This window comes from Eptesicus fuscus, chromosome 10 (genome assembly GCF_027574615.1).
Source record: "Eptesicus fuscus isolate TK198812 chromosome 10, DD_ASM_mEF_20220401, whole genome shotgun sequence".
Classification (NCBI taxonomy): Eukaryota; Metazoa; Chordata; class Mammalia; order Chiroptera; family Vespertilionidae; genus Eptesicus; species Eptesicus fuscus.
In genome coordinates, this window is record NC_072482.1 from 96,180,657 (window position 1) to 96,202,392 (window position 21,736).

At 38.6% G+C, this 21,736-nt stretch overlaps 1 protein-coding gene across 7 annotated transcripts in view; it reads left to right on the plus strand.

Annotated features, from left to right (window-relative positions):
- Positions 1–21,736, plus strand: part of QKI (QKI, KH domain containing RNA binding) — a 128,774-nt gene that overhangs the window by 91,667 nt on the left and 15,371 nt on the right. For all 7 annotated transcript variants that reach the window (XM_054721843.1, XM_054721845.1, XM_054721844.1 and 4 more), the window contains one exon: positions 8,299–8,442. In XM_054721843.1, coding sequence (XP_054577818.1) covers positions 8,299–8,442 — 144 coding nt within the window. The remainder of the gene's footprint in view (positions 1–8,298; positions 8,443–21,736) is intronic.

A 21,736-nucleotide genomic window follows, 5' to 3' on the forward strand; every position in this document is an offset into this window, starting at 1 on the left:
AAGCTCGCGACTACACTGAACTCCAGTTCCGGACGAGACTCTGGGAAACCAGACTCATACGGGGAGAAACTGGACTGTCTGGCAGCAGGCGGAACTCGAGGGTGGCTTTCTCTCAGAGGTGCTTGCAGCAATTACCACGGGACACTGAGACTCAGGGGCCTCTTAGGGCAGGGCTGACAGGAAACCGATGCTGTCTGCTCCGCCCTGAGACTCCGCCCCATCCAAGCTGAGCACAGAGGCTTTTGCAAGTCTTGTCTCAAAGGGTGTCTCCAGCACAGAAGTTCTCCCAGCACAGACACAGCTGATCCTCACAGCCAATTGGCCTGGAGGTCAATTCCTCCCAGTGACACCAACAACAATCAAGACTTAACTACAACAAGACTGTGCACACAGCCCACAAAGGGGTGCACCAAGAGTGTCCACCTCAGGTAACTGGGGAGGCTGAGCCACTGGGCCCTATAGGACACCTAGCACACAAAGCCACTCTATCAACTCAGGGAAGCAGTGAAAATGTGGAGACAAAGAAACAGATCACAAATGAAAGAAATGGAGGAAAGCAAATGACTGGATATAGAGTTCAAAACCACGGTTATAATGTTTTTCAAGAATTTCCTAGAAAAGGCCAATAAATTTAGCGAGACCCTCGAGGATATGAAAAAGGACCAACTAGAAATTAAGCATATACTGACTGAAATAAAAAATATTATACAGAGATCTAAAAGCAGACTAGAGGACCACAAGAATCAAGTCAAAGATTTAAAATACAAAGAAGCAAAAAACATTCAACCAGAAAAGCAAAAAGAAAGAAGAATCCAAAAAAATATGAAGATAGTGTAAGGAGCCTCTGGGACAACTTCAAGCGTACCAACATCCGAATTATGGGGATGCCAGAAGAAGAGAGAGATCAAGATACTGAAAACCTATTTGAAGAAATAATGACAGAAAACTTCCCCCACCTGGTGAAAGAAATAGACTTACAGGTCCAGGAAGCGCAGAGAACCCCAAACAAAAGGAATCCAAAGAGGACCACACCAAGACACATCATAATTAAAATGCCAAGAGCAAAAGACAAAGAGAGAATCTTAAAAGCAGCAAGAGAAAAACAGTTAGTTACCTACAAGGGAGCACCCATACGACTGTCAGCTGATTTCTCAACAGAAACTATGCAGGCCAGACGGGAGTGGCAAGAAATATTCAAAGTGATGAATAGTAAGAACCTACAACCAAGATTACCCAGCAAAGCTATCATTCAGAATTGAAGGTCAGATAAAGAGCTTCACAGATAAGAAAAAGCTAAAGGAGTTCATCACCACCAAACCAGTATTATATGAAATGCTGAAAGGTATTCTTTAAGAAGAGGAAGAAGAAGAAAAAGGTAAAGATAAAAATTATGAACAACAAATACATATCTATCAAGTGAATCTAAAAATCAAGTGAATAAAAAAATATGAACAGAATAAACTGGTAAATATAATAGAATCAGGTGCATAGACTGGGAGGGGATTGATAATTCTCAGGGGGAAAGAGGTGTGGGGGGTGCGGGAAGAGACTGGACAAAAATCGTACACCTATGGATGAGGACAGTGGCGGGGGGGGGGGGGTAAGGGCAGAGGGTGGGGTGGGAACCGGGTGGAGGGGAAATATGGGGGGAAAAAGAGGAACAATTGTAATAATCTGAAAAATAAAGATTTATTAAATTTAAAAAATGAAATGGTTGGTGTTTTATTGAAAAATAATGCTTAGAACTTGTTTCAGAGCAGTGGCTTTAAATATCCCTAACTTAGTAATAATGTTCGAGATTTATATCTATATCTATATGCATACATTTTGTATTAAGACCAAATTTTAGTTTTAAGAACCTTGCCTTATTGAAACTTTCTGTGTAAGTGCCCACAGATTTACCATTTTTATGTATTTGTGTCATTGAAATTTGATAGGCAAATTCTCTGATCTTGGTAAAAAGCATTTTTGTAGATGTAAGAGATCTGTTTAGCCAGTGCTGCTTTGCTAGTTTTTGATACTGCTTTTCATGTGACCTATTCAGGAATTCACTTATTGAGAAAGAGCACTTGACATGGAATTAGGAGATACAGGACCAATATTAAAAAACATACACACAGATATACCAAATAAGCTCAATTAATTTGTTTCTTTATCTCCATCCAAAGTCCCTACCATATCTAAAGTTCTTTGAGGACAAGATGTGCTTAGAAGTTCACAGAAAGAAAAAAAAAAAAAGTTTAAAAAGATTTAAGACCTCTTCTGGTTCTGTCTCTTTCACTAATATATGAAGCTAGTAATGGGGGAAATTTTATTAATTTTGGGGCTCTCGTATAGGTGATGTGTCTTATATTAGGAATTAGTTGTTGAGAGCGCACGCTCTACAATTCTGCCCTGTGGAACATTTACTGTATGTATGACTTGGCAAGTCATGTCTGCCTCTCCCTCCTCATTAACATGTTAGTAAGAATAATATTGCCCTCACGACAAGATTAAACGAGGTGGTGTGTTTATGTTTCTTAGAATGCAATGTGTTTAATAAAAGTTCAGTTGCTATCGTTATCATTTTCATTTCTGTGTGTGTGTGTGTGTGTGTGTGTGTGTGTGTGTGAAGCATCACCCGAGGATATTTTTCCATTGATTTTTAGAGAGAGAGAGGAAAGAATAGGGAAGAGACAGAGAGAGAGAGATGGGGGGGGGGGGGGGGGGGGCGGGACATCAATTGGTTGCCTCCCGCACACACCTGACCAGGCCAGGGATCTAGCCTGCAACTTAAGTTATGTGCCTTTGACCGGAATCGAACCCTGGACCCTTCAGTCTGTGGGCTGATGCTCTGTCCACTGAACCAAACCAGCTAGGGTACCATTTTCATTTCTCAGTTTGTGTTTTATCATCACCTGAAAGACTAAGAGTTATTTGGAATTTCTTTCTTTATAGTATACTTGTCAAAAATGTAGACCTATAACAAAGTATCATCGGTAATGGTGTCTAACTTTTCTAATCAGGTATGGGTGGTATTATAAGGTTGTTTTAGTAGAAAGTTTAGTAGAGTAGAAAGTTTAGTAGAAAGTTTAGTAGAGTAGAAAGATTTTCTAAAGATTTAGTAGAGTAGAAAGATTTTCTAAAGATTTTCTAAAGTAAGTTTAGTAGAAAGTATTAAAGTTTCTAAACTTTAATTTACTATATAAATAAAGCTATATTCCATTTCCTTGAATGCTGTCTTGTCATTTCAGCTTCCCTTAAATCAAAAAAGGTTAGCGGTTTTGTGCTTTGAACATATTTATACATATAGTAATTGTATATATTTGTTTTTGTTGTCACTTTGCTCTGTTATGTTAAGATATAACTTTAGTCTTGTAGTTTATAAAAGACTTTAACCCTTATACTCCTTCTGATACACTGAAACAAGTTGTAGTATAGAGGTGATAGAGTAAAGGAAAAGCAGTATCTTTGTGGGATATGAAAATCAGATCTCATCAGAATTATTGTAGAAAATCTAAGAGAGCTGACTAGAAGTAAGAGAACAAGAATAAAAGATAGGGCTAAACTTTGTCAAATGTAACCTGCAATTTAAACGGGGTCAAAAAGAGGCAGGCCCAGAAGCCACACACAACATCAAGGGAGACTGTGAGGAGTCTAATATAATACAGGCAGACACAGTAGTTTGGAGGAGAGCAGAGCACTGTGGGGAGAGCTGCAGTATTTTAATGACACTTGATTTTAATGATGCTCCTCAATAGTAAAAGCTCACCTGGTGAATTCAGTAAATGCTTGTTTAAAGCTACGTATGTGTAAAGCCAGAGTATATATACTGTTAAGAATAAAAAAACCTGCCTGGCTGGCATGGCTCAGTGGTTGAGCGTTGACCTATGAACTAGGAGGTCACAGTTCAATTCCTGACCAGGGCACATGCCTGGGTTGTAGTCTCAATCCCCAGTGTGGAGTATGCAGGAAATAGATGATCAATGATTCTCTTTCATCATTGATGCTTCTATCTCCCTCCCTCTCTCCCTTCCTCTCTGAAATAAAAAAAACATATTTTTTAAACAGAATTGAAAAATCAGTGAGACATGGTTCTGGTATTTAACTGAAATCAAACTTTCGAATAGCAAGAATAAGACAAACACAACCATAAATTAGAGTATGATTTTTAGAGCAAAGGGTAAAATATTAAAGAAGGGAAGAAGAGCATTCTGGACATGGTGGTAACGTGATAGAGTTACGGGTATCACCGTCCGTGTTTGGGAACAGGCGGTTTATTTGCAGTGTGGAGTAAGGGGCAGCTGTTGGGGGACAGTGAGCACTGAAATGAGGCTGAGGGGACAGCAGCCCCTCCCTCTCTCAAGGCACAGGTCAGCTTATGGCTGCAGTTCAAATACTCTTCTACAAAATCAATTGGTCCTTGTCCGCAAGTTCTAAAAATCCACACGTCTTTTTAAAAAACTTCTGGATGAATAATAAGCTGAGACATAAATTGTGGGCCGTTTGGAGGAGGGATATATAATGAGCTGCAGTTTGGACATGTGGGACCATGATAGACACGTCCACTTGGCAGTCTAATTTGGAGGTCTGAGAACCAGTCAGCCAGGAGGGCTGTGTGGAAAATGTAAACCTGATGTTCTGTATTGCTGAAGATTGAGAGGCACAAAATCTGAAATGACATTGTTTTGGGTAACCATAAGACAGACGTTATAATAATGAGTAATAATGAGCTGTTTTTCTACATTAGTATCTCAGTTGACTCCTGAAATATAACTAAATGTAACTGAAAAGAAATTGATGCCTCATAGACACCTGTTTCTAAGGGGAAACCATTTTTCATGTGTATCCTATTTGTTATTCCTCTTCTTGGCTTCCTTTCCACCTTTTTTGTCCCAAATCATTTTTTGAAGTGAGAAATTTGGGGGGTGGGTTCTTAATGTAGGTATTTGGGAATACAGAAGTATGTACCGCACAGTCTTATTCGAATTCTTGTTTGTTTGTGACTGAAATAGAACCTTTATAGGGAAAAACATAGGCTTTTATAGTATTTGCCAACTCCAGATTTCCTGTGTTATCTGTTTAAGAAATAGAAAGAGAACACAGGGAGAAATTATATTTGTGTTGAATAATTACTAGGCTTAAAACTCACTATTGGAGAAATTTACTTATCCATAACTCTTTCTGAGTTAGAATGGACTACAATTGGATAAATGCAACTTCTGGGCAGAATTATCTTAAAACCTTTTTTAAAACAAAGTCTGATATGGTTATAGATTAAAAATGGAAATTCTGTAAGAACTTATGTGGAATATGTGGTTTTTTCCCCCCCTTTGCTGCTTTAACCGTCCCCTGCCCCCCAACTTCCTACTCTTGTGGAGAGTCTTGGTGTTTATGTCTGTTACTGCACTGTGAGCTTACCTACTGTGCTCTCGGCTGACTTGCTGCTTTCAGTCCCATCTCATGTAGTCCTGTGGTGAGGAGGCGTGTTCATTTGAAAGCTCTTCTCTGTCTGTTGTTTTAAAGGTTTGTGTTTCATTGATGAACTTGCACTCGTGGGCTTCTTTTTCTTGGTGAGACATTAATCATTCAGTTTCTGAACCTCTTGGACTAGACCTGTAATTCTTGTACTTTCTACCATTTTCTCTCTGTCTTTGCTTCTAGTTGGAGGGAGAAACCCTCAAATTTTATCCTTTAACCTCTATTCAGTTTTTCGTTTATACTATCATATTTTTAGTGTCATTCTTTTTTATGTTTCTGTTTTGTTTTTTTAATGTTTTGAATTCTTTTAATAGCATTCTCTACTTGTTTTGTTAATCCTCAGATGACATTTTTTGGATTGCTTTTCAGAGAAAGGGGAAGGGAGGACGGAATGGTGGGGAGAGAGAGACACATCAGCTGGTTGCCTCCTGCACTCGCCCCTACCTGGGATGAGGGGCAAACCCGCAACCCAGGTACTTGCCCTTGACCGAGAATCGAACCTGAGACCTTTCCATGTTCGGGCCAACGCTCTAACCACTGACTACACCGGCCAGGACTCTGCTTGTTTTAAGGATGTAGTATCTTCTCTGAACTCTGCAGATTTTTTAGTTTTTCTTCTTGCTCTGGGGTTACTTTCTTGGTTCAGGTTGTTTTCTGTGTGTGTGTGTGTGTGTGTGTGTGTGTGTGTGTGTGTGTGTGTGTGTGTGTGTGTTTGGCTGGTTAGATTCCACATGGAAAGGTCTTCCAATCACCTTCCCCTGCTTACGGGCTGGCAGCTTCCCTGGGGTTCGAGCAACAGAGAAGACTGGACACCTCAGACTTCAGTATACAAAGGAGCTCATCAGCTGCCCCTCAAAACCTCGTTCCAGAGGGGGACCTGTTCAGGAGTGCATTTCTAGTGTTTGGCTGGGAGCGAGGGGTGCCAGACCACCAGCTCTTTGGAGGCAGGGATGTAGAGATTCACCATCTTGTCTATAAGTGTTTGTTCTTTCAACAGCTTTTAAAAACTGTAAGCAAAACTTTCTTTTGAAGCAAGCATTAGGATAAGTATGTTAATCGGCACTTAAACTGTTGAATTGTTTATATGTTACCTAGGTGTTTTACAATTCATAAATGTATTTCTTTAATAAAGCACAATGTAAAGTTATACTGCAACTTGTTCTCTGTTCTTGTCATGTAAGTCCTGCTCTTTTTAAATCCTCCAGCTTTTTTCTGCCCCTTCTCACGGACACACACACACACACACACACACAAGCTTTTAGTGTGTCTGTTTCTATTAATTATAACATCTGTGTCTGTTCGAGGTTGGTTTTAATTGATTTTTTTTTCATCAGAAGTTTCAATTTTCTGCTTCTTTGTCTGCCTATTAATTTCTGATTAGGTGCCAGATAGTTGAATATTACTTTTTGGGGCAGTTACTTGTATTTCTAAGTGTTCTTGATCTTTATTCTGGGGCACTGACTATTGCTGTTGCCCGTGAAGTACCTCCATGCTAGGCCGGTGAGGACTGTGGTGGCTCCGGGCGCGCTCTTCGGAGCCATGCTGCTGGCCTGCTCCGGCTGCTGCGCTGTGTCTGCTTTCTCGTTCCCCACACGCCATTGGGGTGCATCTCCATAGCAGTGTATGAGCAGAAAGCAGGACAGAAGCACATATTTCATTTTTACAACTTGTTTCTATTCTGATTGACGAAGCTACATAGATTTTTTTTTTTCTAGCATGGCCTCTGCAAACATGTGAGTTGTAATAGACAGCTGCTTTCATTATACCAGTTTTGTTCATTTACACCAGTTTAATTTTCTTTCATTAGAATTTCACAATTTAGTAACCTTACAAGAGGCAATTAGTTATTGCTTATATGGTACCTTGCACTAAGCCAGGTGCATTTATTTATACCATTTTTATATTTTAAATGTGTTTATATTTTGTTTGATATTAAAATTGTATGTATAAGTTATATATTACAAATGATGTATACATGTATTTCTATTTCTCTAAAACGTAATAAAGAAGCAGTTCTGAAATTGTTGTCTCTTAAGGGAAAGGGAAATGTGGCAACTCTCCCTGTACCTCTTTGTAGCTCGACAGTGCTCCCCCCTGGAGGAGAGTCCTCCTGAGGTGACGGAGCACTCAGGGAAGGAACTAGATGTTCTCTGTTAAACTATTGCTTGTGGGTTGATGTCATTGAAGAACAACCTGGCAGTTCACTGATTTTACCGCCAGCTAATGATGGAAACATAGTTTATTATTGTAATGATAATGAAATAGTTCCATAAACACTACTTGAAATGCTTAAAACAAATGGCATTTCTCTTATACAATGTCTGTTTGCAAAACATTTTCCCTAATCTTGAATTCAGTCAATGCTATTAAAAAGTAATTGTAAAAACTTCTCTGAATTTGCGTTTTCCTAACTTTGAACTCCTAAATTGGCAAGTTACCAGCTATGTGACCTTGACAATGACTAACTTAAATTTACCCCAATGACCTGGTCTTATAAGCAAAATATAGAAATAACAACATCTTTTTCACATAAACCAAAGGCTAACACCATGAAGGAGTTCTTAGTGTACATGGAGCACAACAGGGGTTCTGGGCGGCTCGCTCACTGTTGAACCCTAAGCAGCCGGCTCCATGGTGCAGAGTAGGTGCTGAGTTAACTGTCATTTGATCCACTGGGCTTCCACACAGGGTTTTTGCCAGGAAATAACAAAATATTTATAATGTCCTCATAGAAAAAAATGTAAACCTATCTTAAAATAACTGCCAACAGATTAGTAGTATGAAAAGTATACTTTCTTTTTTGAAAAACGTGTAATATTTTACTTTGTAAATTTTTAGGAGGAGCAAAATAGAGGCAAGCCCAACTGGGAGCACCTCAACGAGGACCTACACGTCCTGATTACTGTGGAAGATGCTCAGAACAGAGCAGAGATCAAGCTGAAGAGAGCCGTTGAAGAAGTGAAGAAATTACTGGTACCTGCAGTAAGTACTAATTTCCAAGTTTTAGATTTGGGTTCCAACCCCCTTTCCAGTTTAATTTTAAATTATTGTAAGATTATAGTAATAAACAGGTATTGTTAGAAATTTTATTTAAATAAAAATACAAGAATCATTTATAACTCCTTGACTATAATACAGTAGACAACATAGACATGAGTCAGATCTGTAAGTGCAAAAGCCTGTTTATTAGAGTTGTGAGGGAGCAAGGTGAGTCAGTGGACTACTTTTCAGAAGTTGTTACCTTTGTGTCACTCTGTCCTGGGGAAGGCAGAACAGGGCAGGAGAGCTTTCTTGTTTAGCGGGACAATTTCCCGTCAGAGGTGACGAGTGGCGGGCTCCTCAGCTGGCACGCTGGGTGAGCTGTGTTGGTAGGGGCACATGGTTGATTGCCTTGGGTTCCACGTGCTCTTCCGGGCACATCGTTGTCACAGAGAGAAGTTGTCCCACACCGCGATAGATTATCTCCTGGAAAATAAGAGCGCACTCTTACTAGTGTACCTTCTCACCCTCCCTCCCTCTCCTGCTCCCTTTCTCCATCTATTTCCCTCTGCTCCCTCCTCCCTTTTGTCATTTCCTCATTGTTACAGAAACCTATAGTAATTTTATAATTTTTAAAAAATCTTTATTGCTGAAACTATTACATATGTCCCTCTTTTTCCCCATTGGCCCATTTCTAGCCCACCCTCGGCCCCCGCCCCAGGCATTCACCACCCTATACTCTTTTAAATTTTTTATTTATCTTCATTGTTGAAAGTATTATAGATGTCCCCTTTTTCTGTTTCCTCCCCCTCCACACTCCCTCCACCCTGCACCCGCCCCTCCCAGGTCTTCATCCGATTGTCAACTCTTTCCATGGGCTGTAGTAACTTTAGCAATGATGATTGAATTACTACCAGAGGATCATCTTTTCCCATAGAAAATAAATTATTGGTTTTCTAAGACATTATTAACATTTTTTACATTAGTAAACTATATGGAACTGTGGACCCTAACTTGCTATTCAAAAAACGAGGAATAATGTTAGTATTCTGTCCAACAGAAATGTGTTGACATTTACATAAATGAGTAGAATGCTGGCTGTTCTCTATTCCCCAGGTAGTTTCTTCTACAAGTAAACTTACAAAACATAAACATTTCTATTTACTTGACAAAATTATCTCCTTGAAAGAAAAGAATTCCATGTAAATTCTATTTGATAGGTTTTATAAGGAATATAAACTAAAATCTGTAATTGTACACTGTTATGCCATATAATTTCTCTCCTTTTAAAAAATAATTGTGCAGGTTTGAAGAAATTTATAGAAAAGCGTTTTCTTCCCCTAGCCATACTGGTCTGTTGGTCCTATGATCAGAACAAGTTACTTAACATTAGGCCTTTTTTTGCTACGTGTAACTGAAAATAGTTAGCTCATATCATATACTAAACAAATGATTTCACTTAATATATTAAGTAGACCACCCTATTATATTATTCTAATCATGCTGTAAGCTACTTTAATTCTAAATATTATTAACGTGGGAAAGAACATTCAATTAGAATCTGTTACTAACTATTATGTGTTTTTTAGAAAGTAAGTAAACTTCTCTCTGTCTGTTTTCTTATTTATAAAATGAGAATTGTAGCAAATGTCCTAAGGACCATTTTGGTTTTAAAATTATTTGTCTGAATATTACAGAAGCTTTTTAAAAAAAACTCATACAATTTATATTTTAAAGGAAAATGGCACTTTATTTGAAATTCAGATTGCATTGTTCATTAACAAATGATACTGAAACACAGCCATGCTTTTCATTTGCACATTGTCTGTGGCCGAGTTTGCGTTTCCATGGAGGAGCTGAGTAACTGCACCACAGACCATATGCCCGGAAAAGCCATCTACTGTCTGGCTTGTTACAAAGTCTGCCAATTTCCGGACTGTTCGTTAATCCAGATGACGGAGGATAATGAGTGGGACGAAGGCAGCCATAGTGGTGAAGGGGTGAAGCAGGGTTTGATGCTAAGTACATTTTTAAAGGGAATCAGGCCTGTGAAAAGGCAGTAGGGGGGAGTTAATTAAATGTTTGATCCAATAGAGCAGGCTAATTTTTAATTTGATAATTTTGTATGGCCCACAAATGATGTTATAAATACCCAAATGGCCCTTGGCAGAAAAAAGGTTCCCACCCTGGACTACTGGATAGTAGAAAGCATTGAGTCAAGAATGATGTCAAGGTTTTTAGCCGAACAACTGGAAGGATATAATGCTGTTACCCTGTTGAAGACAATACTAGTAGGAACAGACTTGGAAGGAATTATCAGGAGTTGGGTTTTGGACCCAAACCATTTGAGATGCTTGTTGCCTGTCCCAAGTGTAGCTAATCGAGTGTTATTCCAGGTTGACAGTGTTTTAGGTTGATAGAGTACAGAAAATTATTTAAGGTAAGATTCTTAGAGCAGTTAGCATTTCCCTAACTGTGTTCTGTGAGACACTTTTCATAGGGATTCTGGGTAAAGGAAGTTTTAATATGCTAGTAAGTATTGCGAACCTCTGGTAGGAACAATTTCCACATTTAATTGGCCATCAAAATTTCTGGGAATACATTCACATTTAGTGTTCTAAAGATGATCTGAGGAATAATATGGAAACTCCTAGGTCTGATTTAAATACAATTTGAGCTACATTTTTTTAAAATGCTAATGGAGTGATTTTGAAAATGTGAAGAAAGAAAACTCTTCTTGAGGTTTTTTTTTTCCATTCCTTTTTAAACATACAATGGGACACATTCATTTTAAGTGTATAGATTGAGTTTGAAGCTATATACACTTATAATCGTTACCTCAATCAAGGTTTCTATCACCCGTTTTCTTACTCTACCATCAATTAACCACCTCTCTCCCGCTGCCCCCAGGCAGATACTGGGGTTAATTTTGCCTCAAAACTCTCTATATTTTTTTTGTTTCATTGACATATGATAGACAAAAATTGTTCATATGATGGTTTGACATACATAGAAATTGTGAAATTAATCACAGTTAAGTTAACCACATCTGTTACCTCACAATGACCAATTTTTAAGATCTTCTCTCATAGTATTTCAAGAATACACCACAGTATTGTTAACTGTTCCCACCATGCTGTACATTAGTTGACCGACATCTCCCCATTCCCCTTTCTCTCACCTCCCAGCCACTACCCTCTGCTTTCTCTGGTTGTTCAACTTTTTTATCTATTCACTTTACTTTTTCTAAGTTTCATCTGCCTGTCTTGGAATAAGCCTGGATTTTTTGAGGTTCCTCCATTCTGTTTCATGTTCCTTTTTATTGATAATTAGTATTCCATAGTATAAAGAGGCACAGTTTATTGATCCTTTCACCTTTTGTGGTTTTATTTTCCATTTCTCTGCAGACAAATGATGTTGAGCATCTTCCCATGTCCTTTTTAGCAATTCATGTATCTTCTTTAATGAAGTATCTGTTTAAATCTATTTTATTGTCATCTTTCATACTGAGTTATAACAGTTCTTTGTAGATTTGGGTAATAAATGTTTTATCAGACAAATATTCTAATCTGGCTTTTGTGCTTTTGTGGAAAGGCTTTTAATTACAAATTCAATTTATTTGTGAAATATAGAACTCAAATATTTTTTCTTTTTTTTTTTATTTTTATTTTTTCAAAGCACTTATTCATGTCATCTAAGTTGATGAGATTTCTGCCACGAAATTGTTCTTAATATTACCTTTTCATCTTTAAGGTCTGTAGGATCTATAGAAGTGTTCTTTTTTTTTTTTTTTTTTTTGGTCATTCTAGCTCTAGAGCTTTATTAATTTTATGGATCTTTTCTAAGTATCAACTTTCGTTTCTGTTGATATTCTCTATTTGTTCCTTTTTTATTTTATTGACTTCTCCTTTTACACTTTCCTTCTACCTGATTTGGTTTCATATTCTTTTCACTCATCTTAAAGGTGGAAGATTAGTGATCTGAAACCTTTCTTTTCTACTTTTGAGAACTGTCTTTAAAGGCATAAATTTTTATTTGAAAACTGCTTTAGCTGCATCACCTAAATAATGTTACATTGTGATTTCATTACCATTTAGTTCAAAATATTTTCTAATTTCCATGATTTTTTCCTTTGACCCATGGGTTATCCTATCTAATAGACAAATATGCAAATTGATCATACCTCCGACACACCCACAAGCCACGCCCACCACCCAACCAGAGCAAGTATGCAAATTAACCCAAACCAAGATGGCTACAGCCGAAACCGGTTTGGCTCAGTGGATAGAGCGTCAGCCTGCGGACTCAAGGGTCCCAGGTTCGATCCCGGTCAAGGGCATGTACCTTGGTTGCGGGCACATCCCCAGTAGGGGGTGTGCAAGAGGCAGCTGATCGATGTTTCTAATCCCCAGTAGGGGGTGTGCAAGAGGCAGCTGATCGATGTTTCTAACACTCTATCCCTCTCTCTTCCTCTCTGTAAAAAATCAATAAAATATATTTAAAAATAAATAAATAAATAGAATAAAACCAAGATGGCTACAGCCATAGAGAGCAAGGTTTCCTAGGTAACAGAGGAAGCCAAGCTTTCCACCTGCCCTTGCCAGGCCTAAGCCTCCACTCAAGCTACAAAGTTTCAATTACAGAAGGTAAACAAATTCAAACAAATGGCGGCAGAATGGAGCTTGAGAGAGCAGGCCAGGGTTGCCGCCGGCAACAGGGGAAGCAAAGCCTTCCGCACACCCTGGCCGGGCCCACCCGCTTAAGGCAACAAAGTTTCAATTATAACCCCAACACAAATGGCTGCCGGCCTCGGAGGTTGCCCCAGGCTTGGCTCCGCTGCAGGCTTCAATTGTAGAAGGAAAGTTTCAGTTGTAGAAGGAAAATAAATTCCAGATACCAGGGCCTCTGCCAGGGTTGCCAGGGGGCGTGGCCGGCCTGCAAACCACCACAGGCCCCTCGCTCAGGCCGCCCCATGCCCCAAGGGAACCCCACCCTGATCCGGGACACCCTTCAGGGCAAACCAGCTGGCCCCCACCCCTGTACCAGGCCTCTATCCTATCTAAGAAAAGAGTAATATGCAGATTGATCATCACTGCAACACACAATATAGCTGCCCCCATGTGGACACAAGATGGCCAGCAGGAGAGGGCAGTTGGGAGGCACCCGGCCTGCAAGGGAGGGCAGTTGAGAGGGACCTAGCCTGCAAGGGAGGGCAGTTGGAGGTTATCAACCCTGCAGGAGAGGACAGTTAGGGGTGACCAGGCCGGCAGAGGAGGAAAGCTGGGGGCAAACAGGCTGGCAGCAGAGTGGTTAGGGGGTGATCAGGCTGGCAGGCAGAAGCAGTTAGGGGCAATCAGGAAGGCAGGCAGGCAAGCAGTTGGGAGCCAGCGGTCCTGGATTGTGAGAGGGATGTCCCATATTGGAGAGGGTACAGGCTGGGCTGAGGGCCAACCCCCCTCCATGCACGAATTTCGTGTACCGGGCCTCTAGTTTCCAAATATTTGGGACTTATCTGTTTATCTTACTATGACTTGTTTCTAATTTAATTTTGTTCTGCTCAGAAATTATAATCTGTAATATTTCAGTCTTTTAATCTATTTAGGACTTATTTATAGTCTAGCATATGGTCTGTTTTGTTGAATGTCTCATGTACATTTAAAAGCATGTGTATTCTGTAGTAGTTGGCTATGTGTTGTATAGGTGTCAGTTAGGTGAAAGTGCTTGAAAATGTTGTTCAGGTCTTCTCTTCTTATTACCTTTTTTCCCTCCTAGCTTTGTTAATTACTGTAAGAATCTAAAGATCTCCATTCATTCATTGTAAAAATACACTAGTGTGTTCTCCTTGATCTCACTGAAATGGCAAACTAATTTGGTATACTCACACTCATTCCCAAGTATATATACAGCTTACACAACCTGCATGGCCAAGGTTTGGCATCATTAAAAGATTTCACTTGTTTTTTATATAATGGCAACTTTGGTGAGACTTGAGCTGGACGATCAATATACAGATTCATAGAGATAAATTTAGTATTTATGCATTTTAGGGTTGGCGAATTGTGCATTTCAGGTTATTAAAAGCGATGAGAAATACAGTAGGATTATATAAATCATGGTCAGGGACTGTCACTGTCCTTATTTGTAAAATTAAGTTATTACTGCTTATTTGCCTTAGCAGTCCTTGGGAAGGTCATAATAATTTGTGTGGAAGTACAGGACACATGTTTCATCTTTTCTCCTCTTGGACATGGACTGGTTGCCTCAACTACATCATTGACTATATCAATGACCACCTCAGCTCCTGGTCACAGATGCACTACACCAAAAGAAAGAAATTCTATTCCCTACCTACAAAAACCCTCATTGCTAACCCCAATCTCAGAATAGGCTTTTGTGTACAGTGGCATAATAAGCAAGAAAATTATGAAACTATTAATGTTACTAAAACATAACATTGTTTGTAAGTTGGACACCCACACACACACACACACAGAGATTCCCTCTTACTTACTATGGGTGTGCACCTCCCATCTCAGGTATTGGTACCATCCCTCTTTCAGTTCTCATCTCAGTGAGTTTGAAAATAAGACCTGCTGTTATTTGTAGTCATTAGCTAAGACCTTCTGGGCATGTGTTCTGTGATGTTGTCTGATCTCCAGAGAACCTATAAACCTAGCAGTGGAAGTAGGGGAACATTGTGCTGGACTCTGGCAGGAAGACTGAGAAAGGAGAAGTGAGGGTACTGGCCTGAGTCTCCTCTTCCTTGCTGTAATTTTTTCTCCCTTTCAGTAGGAATGAGGTCGAGGTTTCTGTTGAGGAGATAGAATGCTAACCTGTAAAGACTGAATGAGTAGCACTAACCTGTCTTAGAGAAATTAAGTGGTTTCAGGCCCTGAAGTCTATGTGTTCTCATAATTCAGAACGGGCCTGGACACACAGGTGCCACCAGTCCCCAAGAATTCGTACGTGCTCATTTCAGGCTTTTTACTTTATGGTGGGTATGATGGTTTCTTTCTCTCTGGTCTTTCATTTTCTCTTTATGTTTATTTCTAGATGTTTGAGGACTTGAACATGAGTCAGTTTTAAATATATAGCTGATCTCCTTGTGAAAGCATTTACAAACATAGAGTTCAGTAATATTAAAGTAAATGATGATCTAGTAGATTCTGACAAATTTCTACCTGGAGATTTTGAAATTTAAAGTTGTTGCCAGTTATTTCAAGAAATATTATGAAAATTGAAGATATGTATTAAAACAAAAGTAATTTTAATTCACTTATTTAAAAACTGCAGATGTCATCAGAATTTGATAGAGTAGTAGAGAGAAGAGAGCATTACAAAATGCTTTTTTAGGTTTGCTTTTTATGTTTCTCAGACATTCTTTTTTTTTTCTCAAACATTCTTTTATGTCTAAATGCCATATGCATTTGACTCAGTTAAATATGTTTTTATTGTAACCTGAAAATAGATAAAGAGTAAGACAGGAAGAGACAGAATGACTCTAGAGATAGAGAAATCTTGTTGTTAAAGTTCTTTTAACAGGGTTGTTAATGAACTGGTAGCTCTGCATTTAGTTCTTGACCAATATTTAAATATTGGTTATCAATAATTAAAGTTTGTGGTATTATTGGCTTCCTTTTCCTTTTATTGGGAAAGAAGGCAAGGTATTAAAAGATACATTAAAAGACATCTAGCTATGGTGCTCCTGCTCCTTGATAGAGCTGTCTTGTGAGAGACCATCTCTGGCATGTACAGAAGGTGGTGGTGGCGCTGTTTGCTGCCATGCCCAGCCATTTTATTCTGAATGGGGAGTCTGTCTAGGGACCCAGAGCACAGTAATTAGCAGTCTCTTCAGAGTGTCAGAGCAGAATTACCATTGTAATGGTTTAGCTGCAGGATAAAAGGATTGCATTTGGGTTTGCCAGTCTGCCAAACTAAATGAGTTGCCATGAGAATTTTCAAATGTGAAAGGCGTTTACTTAAAGCAATTTGGCAGGTTTGAATAAATTCATAAATTACAGGTTTGAAAGGAACCAGTCCTGCTCTCTCTCCTAGAGGAGGGCAGGATAGCAGGCCGCTCCATGCCAACAATTGCTCATGAAGGCTTGTCTTTCCACTCGGTGTAGTGCGCCATAAACACATCCAAGGACAGGCATGTGGTTCCAAGTCTGAGGGAAGAAGACACAACTCTACATGTGACATTTCCTTCCTAAAGTATATCTTCAAATGATGCTAGTAAAATGATCACTTTGTTTTCATAAACGTTCATGTGATACTAACTTTTTACTCGGTGCTTGCAATCTGTGTCTTTCCACTCGTCATATTGTGTCACAAAGTAAGATGACATTTATAGTTTTTGTGGAAAACAAATAGGGTCCTGAAGCGCATGAACCGGATTCTACAGGTTGCGTGCAAATACTCGGGGAGAGCTTCAGCTCTGCCTGCGTCTTGGAAGCACTGGGTCAGTGCGATGACTTCCCGGTGAGCAAAGGCTCCTTGGTGCGGGGGGATGCCCAGCACTTGCATAACCTCACAGGCCTCAGGACAGCCGTGATAATCACATTGCTTGCATTAGTGGTTTATAGCTGCCCTCCAGAAAAAGACTGGCATTTAAGTACTTAAAGCTTTGAGACTATAAAATATTCTCTCATATTAAATAAAACAAGGTCTTTGGGGAAGTCCATTAACATTTTCAAGCCATTAGGTTACAGTTTCATAAGGAAAGTAATTTGGTTGTTGCTAATTTTGTGGCCTAAAAATGTAGATGCATCTTTAATTTTTAGGCCACAAAAGGGGATGCAGGCCATAAGGAGATGCAGGTATGCAGAAGATTGATTCAGAGGAGAAGGTATACAATATTCTTAAAAGTTCAGTAAATATAGCATTTATATGTTCATCTTTACTCCTTAAAGCATAATTACACATCAAAATAAGTCTTATTAAAATCCTATAGTAAATTAATAAAACAACACAATGACAGATAAGATTTTCTGAAATATCATTTAAGTTTGGAATACAAAGACCATCATGGAAGTCCTTCTCAGAGATCTAGAACTCCTGGAATCAACGCCACATGTGTTGTATGCTGTGTGTTGGGTACTATGTGTTGTATGCTATGTGTTGTATGCTATGTGTTGTATGCTATGTGTTGTATGCTATGTGTTGTACACTATGTGTTGGGACTCTGCTGGGAACGAGTGACTGTTCACGGCCCTAGGAAACATGATGAGAGAAAAAGGCCATGTACAGAAGTTGGCAGGTGCTGATTAATTTTTCTTGCAAAGGACAGTGCTAAAACTTAACCTGATTCTAAATCAATAACTTGTATACTCCAACCCATTTTGTGGCTTGTTGTTTATTCTGCATTGGGGCAGCCACAGGAGCATTGTGTCAACTAGAACTTTCACCAATAATGAAAAGTGCTCTGCCTGTAGACCTCAGTTCATATGGATAGATGAAGAAGCTTGACAGGTGTAGTTTTTAAGACTCAATCATTGCCATAGCCAAACAGTGTACATCACTGAGCGCTGTATGAGCTCTGTACTGCTGTCTGGCCATGCTGTTGTCTGGCAGTGAGTCCGGCTTTCCCCCCGACTTGGAGCTTCAGTTTGATGAAGCTCCTCGGTGATCGTAATAAAATGTGCGTTGTCTCAGGTAATTGATTAAACTCTCACAAATATGGACTTGGTATAAGAAACATCCTCCTTTTGATTCTCATTAAGGATTCCTAGAGTAGCTTCTCCAAACATAACGTTTTGTTGAGGGTGACATTTTAGATAGCCTGCAACTAAAAAAAAAGTTCTGGCATAGAATAATAGGGCCCTTGTATTTGTTTCCTTACCAGTATTTTTGCAGTTCATATAGGAAGTCCTTCTATTTTAATCTTGTATTCCATGCCTCCCTCAGAATTTGTATGTTGAATTTATCATAATGTAATCTTTCTATCCCTTAAGTAAATGTGCTCCTCGCTGGCCAGAGTAATGCATTTTGGTTTTTAAATATATATATTCTTATTAAATGTATGATATTATACACAGATACTCTAAAATTAATTTTAAATATAAATTCATTAAAGAATTAAAATTATTTAACAGGAAAAAATAAGTTAGTGATGCCTCATTGTATTTTCTATAGTTCCATTATTTCATACATCCCTTTACTTGGTTTGCATGCCCTTCTCATGGTTGGTAAGTAGCATCATGTTCCTTATATATAGGCAAAGCATTTGTAACCCGTTCACTTTGTATTAATGAACATTGAAATGGAATTGGTAAAAATTAACCATATGCCCCTTTATTTTATTTAAAAAAGCAATAATTTGCTTGTAATTTTAACCCTTATATTTAATTTTTTTGACAACATTTCAAGTGTTGTGATATTTATTAGTAAAATTATTCAGATACTACCATTGTGAAATTTTAATAGTACATTAACAATTCAGATGAGCAGTCAGTATTATATTAAGATTGTTTCAGTTAAGCTTATTTGGTAGCTTATTTTATGACTTGATTTTCCTCTGTGTTTTGGATAACTAAATAAAATACTGAAAATTTAACTTGAAAAGCGACACTTATTAATAATAGACTCCTCCTTTGTGAGAATTACTCTGAATCCTGTATTGCAGAATTATGTAAGTGTATGTGTTACTGTTTTTTTAATTCCCTCAACCCCTACTGCTTTGGGGGAAACATTTAATCTTTAATGTATATTTCAATTATAAAATGTAAATTAAAATATTTTTAAAGTTATGCCTTTAAACTAACATAGCATCAGTTTTTATTTTGTTAAACTGCTTTATAGAATACTAGATCTCTAAGCCAACAGATTTTTGAATTAGCTTACTTTGTGATACTAATTTATTTTATGAATTCACCTGTGAATGATGGCAGTATACTCTTTTTAAACAAAATACTTTGATTACTGAATTTGGATTCTATGGAATTATAACACACTCATGGAGATTCTTATAAAAGACTCATTTAATGACTTCCAAGCAACTCACTTCACAATCTTCTATTGAGAAGCTGCTTTTGAGCAGCCTAGAGACCTTTCTCTGCTGTTCAGTGCATAGAAAGACCTAGGCTTAATAATATCAATGAGTTTAGGACAAAATTAATGAGTTTGCCAGTTACTTATTTGACCACTTGATGCTCACTCTTCAGAAATGTTAGCGCTCTCACTATAGGTAGTACTTTTCTAGAGTGATCATCTCTCCAATTGGTTCTTCTGGAGCACGCTCATCCATAACCCTGTCTCTAGGGACCAATGCCATTGTGATCATTCTTCAGTGTGCTTCTAATCTTGAACTTCAGGTCACCAATTCATTCAGTACCTCCCCTTGGATGACTTATATCCATTTTAGACATGACATTTTCAAAACTACCTTTGCCCTCATCCAGTGAGTCCTCCATTGTTTTCTTTAGGTGAATGGCATTAGTTGCCTGAGAGTCCTGCAGTGTTCATTTTACCTGCTGGTTTTTCCCGGCCCCACTCCTTACTGTCTAGTCTGTCCACCCGTTCTCTCTGGTTCGCTCTGTCTTTTTAGCCTTCACTGTTGGACTAGAGCCAGGGAGTGCTCTGGTCTAGTGAAAGGCAGCGCTTTCTTGTTAGTGACGGGAGTGCCCCACACTGCTGGGTCAGGCTCTCACTGGCGTCCTTTCATGCGTGGTCACAGTGCAGACTGGTGAGCAGGACTGTCCTAGCCCGCCTTCAGCTCATGTGCCTATCTTCCCAGCTGTTCATGTAACTCCCTTACCTACCACACTCCCCTCGTCTGAGATCATTTGCGGTTTCAGGACAGTCCTCGCTCATTTGGTGTATTATAGTGACTTCTGGAATGGACGTGGAGGAAGTTGATAGCAGATTTCACAGTAGAAGCTAAGTTTCAAGAAAAACCATAAAAAAGATTAGTCTTAGTACTCCAGCGGTTTTGAAGCCACTTAAGACTTCCAGTGAAAGATCAGCAAATAGAAACGTATTGCCTAAAAACATTGCACATTTTTTATCAAGTTTCTTAAATGGGTGCATATTAATATGAAATAGAAGTAGTCTTCACTTTGTTATTCATGACCTCTTAAAGGAAGAGTTCTGTTCTTTTTTTAATCTAACACAGTACTGTGTTATTTAAAGCACCTATTTAAATTTATTGACCAGTAGTTAATTGTATTACCAGGAACCTAATAGTGTAGTTTTATATGATTTGTTCTCCACCAAATGGAGAGATGTGCTCCTATAATATGCAATCAGAACTTTGGTCCTAAAAATGTTTTCACGGGAAATTAGGAGAGTTCAGTAAACAAAGCTTTTTGAAAGCGCTCTAAATCTAATACTACAAAACGAACATATAACCGGAGAGATCCAGGTAACACTGAACCAGAGCTGTAACCTTGGTTCTCACCATTAGCTAATTGTTTCTTAAATATTCATGCCAAATATTTAAAGCACCAACCACCTTAATATAAAAGCTGCTTCCCTGTGGAAGATGAGTCAGATTTAACCACTACTCTAGTAGCTAGCCATTGTGTGTGTTGTTCTCTAATTCATTACTTCCTAATTTCATTTTTTATCATGAAAACTCATCTGTTAAGAAAGTACCAGTGATTGTATATTGATGCCAGTGGTAAGAATTGTGCCGCAACTTGTAACAATTAGACAGAACTAAGGCGCTAGAGTCTACTGAAGCAAAGAAATACTGCTGGAGTTTAAATACCAAGTAAAGCAGTGACTCTTAGATTGGCCGCGATTGGAGGCACCCGCCAGTAAAAGCGTCTTTGATCCATTCTGTGGTGTTCCTGAATGAAAGGAATGTGTCACGGCAGTTTCTAAGGCAGACTTCTATTACATGAATTCCGTTTGTATAGATTGGAAGTGTTTTTAAGTATAAAAATCTGTCACTGGAAACACAACATATTTAAGAGGATACTGATTTTTATATGTATGATGTTTTCCATGATAAAAATATAGAAGTGCAGGTAATGTTTAAAAACTATGTATTGTGCATACATATGTATTCATACACATATTACACCTACATATATATGTATATTTAATACACACACACACACACACACACACAGTAGCACTTAAAGCTGAGTCCAAACACAAGCGATATTAGTACTCTCTAATCTTTTCTGTGGGCTTACTGGGCTAGCTTGTCAGGTGAGTGCCACCAGTCCCAAAGTGACCAATTACACCATGTGCACAGCTTCTTCAGTGAATTGAACTAGCATATTTTAATACAATTTTAGCAGACAGTTTTCATAAAAAAGACAAAGTGGGGAAATCACAGCTCTTGCAA